The 13,042-nt window shown below is 45.8% G+C and overlaps 1 protein-coding gene across 2 annotated transcripts in view; it reads left to right on the top strand.

The window, feature by feature from the left end:
* GALNT14 (polypeptide N-acetylgalactosaminyltransferase 14) overlaps positions 1-13,042 on the top strand; it is a 241,282-nt gene that overhangs the window by 6,807 nt on the left and 221,433 nt on the right. The window contains exon 1 of one of the 2 annotated variants that reach the window (XM_084792928.1): positions 11,966-12,025. The exons of the other annotated variant lie outside the window; for it this stretch is intronic. Within the exon in view, the coding sequence (XP_084649054.1) occupies positions 11,981-12,025 (45 nt within the window). The 5' untranslated portion in view covers positions 11,966-11,980. Of the gene's footprint in view, positions 1-11,965; positions 12,026-13,042 lie in introns of those variants that run through there. 2 annotated transcript variants of the gene reach the window in all.

Genomic DNA, 13,042 nt, shown 5'->3' with positions numbered 1-13,042 from the left:
TTAACAGCACAAGTAAAGATTTCTTTAAGCTTGACTTTTTCATGTTGATTCGATTTTAAGGCTGGCTCTCCACCCTCAAATTATTCATCAAATCTCTAATTTCTAATTGAAAACCATGTGACAAGTTTGATGTTTTATTCAGGCTGTATTTTTAATGGTAAATACCATATCACTTAAAAAGACCTGAAAAGGGCATGTTCATTTCTCTTCAGTCTTGTCATTTGTTTGCCATTTGGAAAATTATATAATAACTGACAGTTTTTTTTTAAAAAGGAGCAAAAAATTATTTTGTCTCTTATTTCCAAGGAACTAAATTTAGTCCAAATGCTTAGTAAAAGCAAGAGTTTCAGGCCGGAGGGGAATTTTTGAGGAAAGTATTAGGAACGTAAAGGCTTTGAGTAAAGTGCCTCCAGCGTATGTAAATGTCTTGGAATGTGCTAGAGCTACAGAAAACGCTATTAGAACATACTTGTCTTTTTGTTGTATTTGCATACCACCAGCACCTTAACCATATAGCACTGTTGTTTTATTTCCCATTTAGTAGTTAATTTCTCCAATTAAAAAAGGTATGACTTTTGCAGAAGGGCACTATTAATCTAGGGACACTTGGTATGTGCATATTGGGTTCGGTCCAGAGGATCGTGGCCCTGGCATCGCCAGAGGCAGCCTGTTATCACATGCAGGTCTGCCCTCACATTTGCTGTGCAGGTGCCCATGCAAGGTGTGGACCAACGTCCCTTGGGAGGCTACCCTGGGAGCAGCGTGTCAGGGTGCTATAAACAGGCAGCCTAGGGACACTGCCTGGCCCTGTAGCTTCTGAAAATGCAAAGTGTGAGGTTGGAATCGTAGGAAATAGCTTGTCTTTACTTTCTAGAGTAGGCTTTAAAAAAAATACATATTTTAAAAAAATATGTATTTTTGTGTATTTAAAAAAGCTTAACTCCTGAGGTATCATTTCATCTCCTCTGTGGGAAACTCACCCCGGCTCCTTTTTAGTCTTCTCTGAATTGATCCATGACCCAGAGACTTTTGAAAAGCCCAGTTGTCTGGTCCTTGGGACCAAGAGTTTGTCCATGTTCTGACTCCCTTTTGCTTTTCTGGCTCTCTTTATCCCAGGCAGAAAGCCCTATCGCTGGGCCTCAGGAGTCCATGCCTAAGGGACATCTCTGACTTAGTCTGGGGAATGGTGCCCTCCATACCCTTTGTTTCCCAATAGGGCCTAGCAGGTAGAAAATGCAAAGATCAACTGTAGGTTCTCACCCTCCCTCCCCTGGAAACACAGAATTACACTGCTCAAGTCAGGGCACTCACAGGGGGTGAAGCTGGCTGAAGGCAAATGCGTACCTCTGTCTGTCCATCAGGTGCCCTTCTTCACGCAGGGCTGCCTGTCCCCCCAAAACACCCAGCTGCTCACTCCAGTTCCTCAGAGGCCATTGTAAACCAAGCAGGCAGAGAGTAAGCCCCACTGTGGGCCGACGCCTAAAGCCTAGAATTTCTACACACTCTTCTTTCTCTGCTACACCTTGCCATCCCAAATTTCAAAGAATCTTTACCCTTCTGCAGGCTCCCAGGAACCAGATTTGTAGAGACGTGTTTTGTACTCCTTTGTTTGATTTCAAATGTTAGCAGTTTTGTCACCCATCCAGAGTGTCACAAAGTCCCCAATGTGTTTTTTGGAAAATAATCTGAATTAGAAAAGCAGGGGGCAGTTCCTCTGCTCGGCTCTTAGGTGGGGAACATCAACCCTGCCATGGCTTCTGCACACCTACTCTAGAGACCCAGAATGATAGCCCGGCCATCTGTTTCAGGAAGTGAGTTTGATGTGCCCTGTGCCCTCTGCAGCTGGCAGCTAGCTCTTTCCATGGCTGGAGCTGCCCTGAGCTAGGTGGTGAGTTTGCCCACTCTGTGGCCCCCAGGTACTCATGAGAGCCAGGTGATAAATTCCTGCCTTCCTTAGAGCCCCTACCGTGTCAACATCAGGTATGGTTTTACTTAGACACACAGCAGTCAGGGTGTCTTTTTCTGCCTTTGGCAGTGCTGGGACTAACTCAGCTTTTTCTTTTCCCGGCTCTGTCAGCTGTGAACTGGGAACAGCACGTTATAGCACGGATGACACCCTATCACCCCACCTTCAGAAAGAGCTATTTCAGGTTAGTTGTGAGTATTTCTGAAGGGAGACCTCATGGCTAGAAATAATTGCATGTGTGCGTGTATATGCATGTATGTGCAGAGATGTGTGTGTGTGTGTGTGTGTGTGTGTGTGTGTGTGTGTGTGTGTGTAAGCCAAAGGTGGACATCAGTGTGTCTTCCTTAGTTGCTCCCCATCTTTCTTTTGGAAATCGGGTCCAGCTAGACTAGCTAGCCAGCAAGCCCTAGGGAGCTTCCTGTTTCTACCTCCCCAGCGTTGAGATTACAAGGGCATGCTGCAGTGCCTGGCTTTTTATAAGGATGCTCGTGCAGTAAGTTATATACTCCCTAGCTCCTAAAACTTATCTTTTAATTATTTTACCAGAAATGCTAGACTAACCAAAAAAATAAGTCAGTCTCTGAATCCTTAGATGTAGAACTGATTAAGAAAGAGCCCCTTGGGATAAAGAATATGCATTCTCTCTCTCTCTCTCTCTCTCTCTCTCTCTCTCTCTCTCTCTCTCTCTCTCTCTCTCACACACACACACACACATACAAACACACACACACACACACACTTGCTCACTTACACAGATGTATGCACACGCGGGTGCTCTGGGAGTTCTGGAGAGGCTCCTGAAATTTGCTGGCTCTAGGACTTTGGTATTACAGAATAAGTGGCCTGAAATGACCTTCTGGGGCAGCAGGCTTTGCATCTGGCAGCAGCCACTGCTATCACAGGACCTAATGAGTTGCTAGGAAGCTGCTGGGGGGCAGAGAGGAGATGGTGACTGTGGTGTGAGAAATGTCACTGCCTCACAGCGCCACCTGGGGTGCCCTCCTTTCTCCATGCTTCATTGTATTCTTCTGCTTTTCTTCTGCACACCCCCCTGAGATGCTAGTCCTTTGTAAGGTGGGGGGCCCAGGGTGCAGGGTGAGAAGCCCTGCTGAGAAGTCTGGAGAAACAGTGGTAGTCTGGCCCCGAGCCCTGGGCTCTGCAAGAGCCCGCTACTTCCCCACAGGCTCCAAGGTCAGGGACAGCCTGCCACTCTGGTTCTTGGAGCCACAGGACTGTTCTGGACACAGAAGGAGTTCTTTCTGATGGAAGGGAGTTCTGCTTTGGGCCACTCTGAGCCATTCAGCCTTCTGTCAGCAGGAGCCCTTATCTCTGGAAATAAGAGAAGTCTGATTCCCCAGCCTCCTGGACAATGCTGATTTCAAGTTCAAAGCCTTTTCTGCATACCATTTCCTGGAGACACGATTTGCCACTTTAAAAAAAAAATAATTAAATTCTCCTCGCGTCTTCTGTCTTCTTAACTGTAAGCACTTCAGGGATCTTTCAAGGAAATGCAGGCAAACAGAGCACGCATGCATGTTCCTGCCAGCGGGCTTGAAGGCCCATTGCAGAGAGCAGCGATCTCCACAGTCCGCTTTGCTGAAGATCCTGCTGTTCACACCCAGTTTGGATCTTATTCAATGTCATGGGAGAGTGGGAAATGTCTGTACAGCAGATGGGACCGTCCCATCTTTACCACCTCACTCCACAGATAGGTTCTGTCTTCAGTGGAGACGTTGAAATTAAAAATTTTTTTCCTCCCTTGGTTGTCAAGGCTGAAGATTTAGGGAGCTTCTCTTATTCCTCTGATACTATCCTATCCGTTCCTGATCTCTCTCTCTCGGCTCCCCAGCCATAGAGAGACTGGTCCAATCAATATTTATGTGGGCATCACTTGCAGCTGCGACACACAGGCAATAATGGCTGCCAAATTCCTTGATGGCCGTTGAAATATTCACGGGTGCCTGTATTGGAGGTCCGTTGTTTCCCAGCATCTCAGGAAGAGCAGACCATGTGATGCAAGGATTAATTAAGCCTCTCAGATAATTGGCTATTAATAGATGGCCAGTTGATGACTGCCAGCTGGATGCTGGATTGACTAATGTCCTTATGGTGGGCAGGTGGTTGACTTCAGAAGAGAAACGGGCTGAAAGACCTGACTAATTAAATACGGAATCAGGGAAAGGCAGTTAAGAGGTAGCTTCTTTGCCCCCGCCCTTCCTGTGATGTTTTACAGTTTACAAAGCATTTATCTGCCGGGATGCTTCATTTGATCCTTTACTGTGCCCATGTGAGATCGAAGTTACTCCTGTGCTTGTTTTCTGAGGTATTCAAACTCTGAGGTTATACGGGAGTGGGGCTTGGGCAAACTTGTCTATCCAAGACTTGCTCTTTCGGTCCACAAAGCATGTGCTACTTCTGTTACGGACACGTGCAACTGCTGGCTAGACTCCTTTTCCAGGGAAAAATGAAATGTACACCCGTCTCCGTGTGTGAGTTACATGCATATTCCTTATCAGCATTGCTTTTCTACCTACAGAAGAGACCTGGCACAGGAACTAAAGGGAATGCAGAGTTTGTCTGGGAGGTGGACCATGAAGGACCTAGAGGCCACCCTAACCCTGTGGCGTGGGAGGATGCCAGAGCAGCAGACGTGGAGAAAGGCTGCCCTTCACAGTATCCTCTAGTCCTATCCTTAGATAGCCGTGCTGTCCTCATTTGGGGACCCCGTGTTCCTCGAGCCACCTCCCTTCTCAGCCTGCACAGTACAACCACAGGAGAGTCTCCACTGCTATCTGTAAGGCCACCCCAACTCACAGGGTTGTAGAATTAAGTCAGCCTGTCCACCCTTGACTTGCCCCCTTTCCTGATGAACATGGTCCTTAAACAATCAGAAGCAATTCCCTTCAAAGAGGAAAAAGAATGCAGCTTCAAAGAACTGAATGCAACCTGTTTGCAATGCAAGACAGGTGCAGGTGGATGACTCTGGGGATGTGGATGGAGGGCCTCTAGCATCCCCATAGCTCCTACTTCTCAGTTGCAGAGGACCCTGGCTTGTGTCTATTTATACAAAATGGAGCACACAGGTTATTCTGGAAGGTGGCCTGATGACTGCTTTGCTCTGCCTGGCAGATGCTCTGCTGGTCTCCAGTTCATTCCAGACTGGCTTGCAGATACGAGTAACGAATATCCCTAAACTCGGCAAGACACAAAGGCAGGGCCCTCGGTCCTGTTGAGCATTCTGTCTACACCTCAGGTAAACTACGGAAAGGCTGGGAGTGGTGCTTTTGCTATAGTCCTGACTGATATAAGCGCAGTGGGTGCTCTTCTCCAGAATCCCAAACTGAAACATGGCGGGCTCGCTCTCATGCCTTTCTCTTCAGCATGGCAATGTCTGAGGATGCTGTGTTTGTCAAGAATGTACATGGAGTGTGAGCGGACAAGCCTTGAACTTTCTCCCTCTCCTCAGAGGCCCTGGTGGCTTGGTAGCTGTTTGTTCAATTCCTGGTTGTGTCAGCTCTGCAGGTCTCCCCTCCTGCCCCCCCTGCCCCCCCACTCCCCCCCACCTCACTTCAAACTGAGATTATTGTTTCTGTTACGTTTCCTCTTAAAATTGAGCATATGTTTTGGAAGGCTGCTCGTCATGGTCGACTAGAGTTGAACACGTGTGCATACCTATGATCGTGCAATCTCCAACTTGCTTTAATAAATCCAGCACAAGTGTGTGTGTGGCTTTGATGTTCAGCCTGTCGTATATTCAAATTGTAGTCAGCTAACTCCCCCCCCCCCCCAGGTTACATGCAGTTGTTCGACTCTGTGGTTGCAGTATAAAGTCCACTATGTAAATGAATGGGTGTGTTATTTGTGGAAACCACAATTTGAATTTCATATATTTTTTTTCACATCTGGCGAGACAGTTTCTTCTGTTGGTAATATTTTCAGATATTTATGAATGTAGAAAAAGAAATCCATCCTATGTGTAAGATATGCCAAGCCAGATGACAGGTCACATTTGACCCACAAACCACTGGAATTCTATTTACTTAGGAATGCTGAGGCTAGTCTCCCATGTTGGAAGTCAGTGTCAAGGTTGACCTTGGTTAAGCTTAGTAGCTACAAGCATTTTCTTTTCAGCAGGGGTTGGGGGGGGGACATCTGGGGACATTCAGGCTTGTCATCTAAGTGGTAGTTTCACAGGCAGATCTACCTTCTGGAAAAATCACTCACTACATATTCCTTCCCTTTTGTTTGCTCTGCTTCTGTAGAAGGTTCAAAAGGAAAAAAAAAATCCGAATGGAGTGTGGCTGGAGTGCGACTTCGGGCCTTGACATCTCATTTAGGGGGCAGAGCCTAGCGGTAGTCTCTGTTCTTTTTTATAGCCTCTGTTTCCTGATCACTGAATAGGGCAGTCTTTGGAGAAAGGGTGTTGGTTTGACTTTGCAGTTTCCCAATTCTGGCTCCCTTTTGTAGACTGAGAGACGTTTAACAACTGGTGTGGTAGAGGTTTCCAGTCAGTTGAAGTGAGTGCTCAGTGCTCACCTATTTGCTGGTGGATCAGAGGAATAAAGGGTTCCTGGGGGAGAGCAGGGGTGGCCGAGGGCATCCGGGACACTGAGAGCCGTGAGTAGGACTTTGGCTGGTGCTTATAGCATGACTTAGTCTGAAACACACACTTTTTTTTTTTTATAAGTAAAGGGTAAGGGATTAATTCCAGGAAGCGCACTTACACCAAACAATATGTCATAAAGAAAATGGGCATCTCTTTTCTGCTCTTGAGATAAAAGGAAGGGAAGCAACACCAATGCCATGGGCACTGCTGGAGGCTCTCCAGGTTTCCCATCCATCCCAACTCAGGAGGCATTGTTACTTTTTTTTTTTTCTAGAAGAACACCCAGAGTCATCCATGGTAGAACGTGCCTGTAATGTTTGCACACTTGGGAGGCTGAGGCAGGAGGATTGCTGTGAGTTCAAGGCTACATAATGAGTACTGTGGGTATCTATTAATGACCCTACTCAAAGTCAGGCTTGTACAAGCAAGCAGAGAACACAAGTGCCAAAGCAGCCTCCTCTGTCTCCAGAGCTCCTCTCCTCTTTCTGTGTCACTTTCCCTCTGCTTCACCACCCTCACCCCAGACTTCCCTGCCTCCCCCCCACCCCCCCAGTCATACCAGTTTTTCTCTCTTGAAAGTGAGAACTTAGAAGCAGTGGCCAGCCTCAAGCCTGCGCGTCTCCTGTATCCCAGAATTCCTACGCATCTTCATCACATCATACACGTTTGAGCAAGACAGTTGTATCAAAAGCTATCGCTTCTAGGATGATTTGTTTTAGTGCAATATCGGAGGCAAAAACTTTACAACGTTTTCCGAGAGAAAAATGTTGGGCTTTCATACTGCTCCATTTCAGAACACCAAGAGTGTTTCTGCTTTTCAGGCTTAACCTTTCAAATAGCGAGTCTCCAAACTCTCACGTTGTTGAGCATGTTAAGGTGCTTCCAAAACGACTCAGGATTGATTACAGAGGGAACGGAGAGGAATTAGTCAACAGATGCTCAAGATACAAAGATTGCAGTTGATGGCTTAAAAACTCTGCAGCATCACCCCTCTGAGAGGACTCGTCCTATATCTAGCATAATAACACCAATTATTTGGTTGTTTGTGCTGAGAAGTTGAAAGCTATCGTGTGCGGGGAAAATACTCAGCATGGAGCAGTAATTATAGATCAGCTGACAATAGAAGACGCAGTGGTTGGACTGCTAATTAGATTATTAGCACTCAAAACAAATACCTGCTATTAACTATAAATGAGCTGTGTTTATGAGATTTTCTCCTCCTTTTTATACTTATTTCTTTTTATAGTGTGTCATTTCCTTTCTCCTATCTGTGCCCCGACTCCCCAGCTCCCCAACACATGGAGCATATTTTGTTTGCTGAGCCTCTGTTAAATAGATGTGTGTGTGTGTGTGTGTGTGTGTGTGTGTGTGTGTGTGTGTGTGTGTTGCCTTTCAAGTTCAATAGGGATCTGAGTGCTGTCATGTGTTGTCACATGTCAGGGTCCTTCCCTTGATGGGCTGAGCAGTTCATCTTAGGAAAGAAGTCAGTGCCACTTTGGAGCCAGATTCAGAACAGAGCATTATAGGATTGTGTGTGTGTGTGTGTGTGTGTGTGTGTGTGTGTGTGTGTTGCCTTTCAAGTTCAATAGGGATCTGAGTGCTGTCATGTGTTGTCACATGTCAGGGTCCTTCCCTTGATGGGCTGAGCAGTTCATCTTAGGAAAGAAGTCAGTGCCACTTTGGAGCCAGATTCAGAACAGAGCATTATAGGATTGTGTGTGTGTGTGTGTGTGTGTGTGTGTGTGTGTGTGTGTGTGTGTGTGTGTACTTGTTATTTGGTACTCAAGGAAGATGCAGTGATCATCTGGGCTTTTCTATATTTCCTTACTCATCCTCACCAAATAGGACATCTTCCTATAAGCCCGTAGACTATGTGCTCCCTTGTGGAAGGATTGTAGACAATATCCCTGGTGAAGGCAGTCTAGGTGGGTCTTGCCTCGAGCTCCGCTGCTTGGAAACACCACTGACACCCCACTGAGATGGGCGTTACTGAAGACTGGGAGGAACCATCCTGGGTCCAGAATTCAGAAAGTGGACTAGAGACTCTAGCCAGACGATTGTGTTTCTAATCAAACATCGATGGGAGGGAGGAGGGATCCCAGGAGGAGACTGCCCTTGGGCTCACGAGACAGATGCAGGCAGAAAGGACGAAAGAAGGCTGCAGGTTTGGATGGAGCAGGAGCGCACGTGGATCAGGGAAAGGACCAGCCTACAGTATAGACCAGCATGCAGGCCAGAGACACCTAGGGACCCATCCCGTGGAACAGACACTGAAAGATTTACTCTTTTTTCCCCGTTAACGTTTTCCCCTCTTGCATAAAATAACTGGGTTGTGTAATAAAGTCTAATTGTTAAAAAACAGAGCCAACACTCCCAGGTATGTGAGATGGCAGTTCTTCGTTGCTCTAAGTAGTTTTTTGTATTGTAGGCAGGGTGGTCTGGAGGAGCCCTTGGGTACACTTTAAGATCTGTTGAGGGGGAGATTGGATCTACAAAGGCTCCAAACATTCCCTTTATAAATAGTACAAGTGACTTTCAGGTGTCCTGCATGGACTACTATAGGTAAAGGAGGACTCATTGGGGGCATCTATTGTCTACCAGGAGTCCATGTAGAAATATCCTGTCTGGGAGAGGGAGCATGACTGCTTTTAGAAGTGTTATCTCTGTTAACTCATTCATTCTTTACATCCACACTATGAGGTCGGTAGGCTGGGAGTCAGCTGTGGACCCTAGAGCATTCATTCATAATAATTGCTTGCCTTCCATTTTCCAGACAAAACAGCATCTAAGCCAGGTAATGTGTTCGCTATCTTTATTTTATGAATACAGGCCTTGAGGTTACTAAAAGCCCAATAACTCACCCAAGGTAACAGATCTCATTAATGGCCACACTAGGACCGATTATATGAAGCCAGATACCAGGATGTGGTAGCATTGGGCAACTGGTGAATGAGAAAAATGGGTGATTTTTTTTTTCAGAAAGAGCTCCCCAGTTGTGTCCCTAGCCAACATGGGGAGAGAGTGAAAATTCACCTGTCCAACGTTGCTCTGGATCACCTCTGTGTGTAAAGCCTTAGTAGTTTGGGAGGTAGGGGTAACAGGTACCCAAGCTAGGGTCTGACCTTCATTGACCAGGAAAACTTCCAAGGTAGCAGTAGAATGTGGAGCAGTAGCTCTCTGCTGGCTCTTGGCCACGTTTGTACCTAGGACTCTGTCTCCCTCTTGGCTGTGGCATGCAATTTCTGTGATACTGGGAAGACAGACCTGTGCCCTGGGGGAACATCAGGATGGGCTGGGAGATGGCTAGAAATATTTTCTCTTTCTTAAGTAAAAGTGGCATGTGAGGCCAGGGAAATGTGGTGCATCTGCTCTGGGTTTCATGGGGATAAAAATCGGTGACAGTTGCTTTTGAATTCACTCAGAGTTGTTCTGCAAGGTTGACTTTCTCCCCTGATCACACCACTTTTCTGTGAGCTCTGAAAACTCTGGTTGAAGTTTAATCTCATCCTTCAAGCCGCCTCACTAAAGTGGGAGCCTGCTATTCCACAGACTCTCTTATTAGGAGAGGGAGGATTTAGAGCAGGCTTTTAGAATCATGTGAGTGACTTTTGAAGAAGCATTTTCTGGGATCCACTTGTCCCCAAAGTGTCTGCTATTTCATAACACCAGCCCAAGGTTATGGGGGAGAAGAAAAACCAAGTTCAGGAGAGGAAATAGGCTGAGCGAGCAGGCCACATGTTAGGTCCATCTAGTCAGCGTGGAGGCCTGACCTGGGCTCTATGCTCTCTTGGGGGGGGGTGGGCGGGGTCAGCCTTTCAACCAGTCTTGTCCTAGTTCCCCTACTGTTTCAGTCTGTTCTCTCGATCAAGATAGCTGAAGTTGGAAAAGATGCCGAAGCGAAAAACATTTCACGATGAAAATGATAGGAAATTCAAATTTTTATTGTCAACAAAGTTTCCTTTACAAATTTGTTCATAGTTGCTTTTGTTCTACAGTGGCAGTGGCAGATAGGTGCAACAGAGAATATATATCCCATAAAGCTGGGATTTATTTATTTTTTTTCTCTTTGTGTCTGGCTTTTTAGATGTTTGCTGCTAACCTCTAAGTAAGACCTTCGCATCTCAACATCCAGGTCACGGGGCCAGAGGTGTGGGTTCCCTGTGAGGGTGTTGGGAATGCAGAGTCACTGGCCTCTCTAGACCCACTGGCTCAGAATTTGCCTGGTAGTGAGATTCCTAGGTGCTATGTCTGCAGAGGAACCCTTGCTAGCTGTCATTCTTCAGTTCTCAAGTCCACGCCAATATTCCTCACCTTCTGAGTTCGTTCTTTCTTTCTTTATTTTTTCTGTAAATACAGGCTGTGGCAAACGATAGAAGATGGGCTACTTTTTGGCTTCTTCGCTCTAGCCTAAGGAATGCCACTCCCTAGGAAGCTAGGAGGCTTCAGGATATTGTCCTTTGCTGGGGTTAGGTAGCTGAGCAGGGCTGGTGGACACAGCAGTGTGAGAGGAAACGCAGGTGAGCAGTCCCTGCCACCTTACCACACCCACCCACACAATTTGTGATGCACCTGAAAGGACACGATCAACATCGTTAGCACAGAACCTCAAGTACGGCATCTTGCTGTAGGACAGAAAGTCAGTTCTTCAGGAGTTGAGAGGAGGTGCTGGTGTGGGCACAGGGAGGGTGAGGCAGGTCCTTTAGAGGCTGTGAGACTCAGCATACGTATCCAGAGCTCAGGTGGAAACCAAGAGTGGGCCAAACTGTGGAGGGGTGTGAAAACCAAGCCATTGCTCATTTTTGCTCTGGAAGGAGAGTATGTTGAGAATAAACAGATTTCCCCAGTTGGAAACATTACGCACTCCTTACTGAGAACTTTGTTTAGTAAGATGTTTGGGTTTATGGATTTGAACAACTCAGTATGCCAACTGAGGCTAAAGGGACGACTCTGTGAAGCTGAATTCGGCAGTGCCTTGCTCTCGACCTTTGACCTAAAGGAGCCACTATGCATGTCCCCACACTCTCAGCAAAAGCTGGTTTTGGGTTTTCTGGACTGTTCGTTTTCATCTTTAATTCGCTCAGCTGCTGTTAGACAGACACACTGGGGAGTCATGTTGACTGTCTTGTGTCTTTCCTGAGGAAACTTTGGCAGAGCCCATAGCCAGATGCCACCCTGGGCTCTGTTATTCTGGGAGGGGTATACTGAGCATTGGCATTCATAGGACCTGAGTATTTGTGGAACCATTCTGGCTGGTGTCTTTGGGCACCAGAAAATGTCTTCCTTACATACACCAGCTGTCCAGCTGTCTCAAAAGACTGGTAGAATCACTGCCCCTATTGGGATATGCGACTGATCCTCTGTGCTTCTCTCCAAGGCGCTGTCCTAAGGCTGGACCAGGAAAGTGCCTGATGGAGGAGAGATGGAAGGATACTCATAAAGTACCAAGATCAAAAGTGAGATTTAAAAGTTTATCTGTTGAAGGGTTCTATTTTTTAAATAAGATATATACTGATGACGTTCTTAGAACTGGAGTATGAGTGAGTTCCATACACACGGTACTGCCCATCTCATTTTTCTCATTGTAACTTATTTATCTACCTGGTCCTTAATTTCATACATTGACCTTTCTCTCACTTTTCCTTTTAGGCAAGCAGCATAACAATTTAGACATACCAACTCCGTGCTTTTACTTTATTTCTGTGGAATGTATATGTGTACGTGTGTGTACATGTATATATATGTATACACAAATGCACATATATGTGTATCCACAAATTTACTTTGATCATAATTATAAGAGAGAGTATGAAATCATACTACTATGTGCTTCTTCCCATCTTTCCCTTTGCTTAAAATTAACTGCATATGATAGGCGTCTTCATTCAGTCAGTCCCTTAGTCTTAGTGTAATATTCTGTGGACTTACAGTATCCAATCATTTCCATGTCATGGACATCCATGCTCTCATCTCTTGTCACTACAGACAGAACTGCAATACACACCTCTACACATTTGTGTTTACATCCTTGGGACTTTGCTTCTCTGGGATGCATTTTGTGAGATGGAAATGCTGAGTTGAAAAAAGTTTGTGCTTTTTTTTTTATTAATGGACTTTAAAGATTGATTTATAAAATACTAAACAATTTATATGCCCCTTGGAGAATTAAGAGAGAACTCTTTCTTTAGCATTTCTTTGGTATAAATATTAGATTTTTCATTTTGCCTGTCTAAAGGGCATCAAGGGGACCCAGTGGCAATTTTGTATTCAAATATCTACCAGAGAAGTTGAGTATGTCCTTGGATGTTTATTGCTCAACACTTTCTAGCTTCTCCTCGGGCACACGGGATGTGTGTGGGTGCCATTTTTCATTGCATCTAACTAACTCCTCCGTCCAGTGGAATCGGATGAGAGAGATGAGCTCAAAGCCCTGTCCGGAGACAACTTCTCATGTATAGAGCATATTCTTGTCT

The sequence above is a fragment of the Acomys minous genome (assembly GCF_964271855.1).
Source record: "Acomys minous genome assembly, chromosome: 8".
In the NCBI taxonomy this organism is placed as follows: Eukaryota; Metazoa; Chordata; class Mammalia; order Rodentia; family Muridae; genus Acomys; species Acomys minous.
Note: the sequence above shows the minus strand (reverse complement) of the source record. Positions and strands in the feature narration are given on the sequence as shown.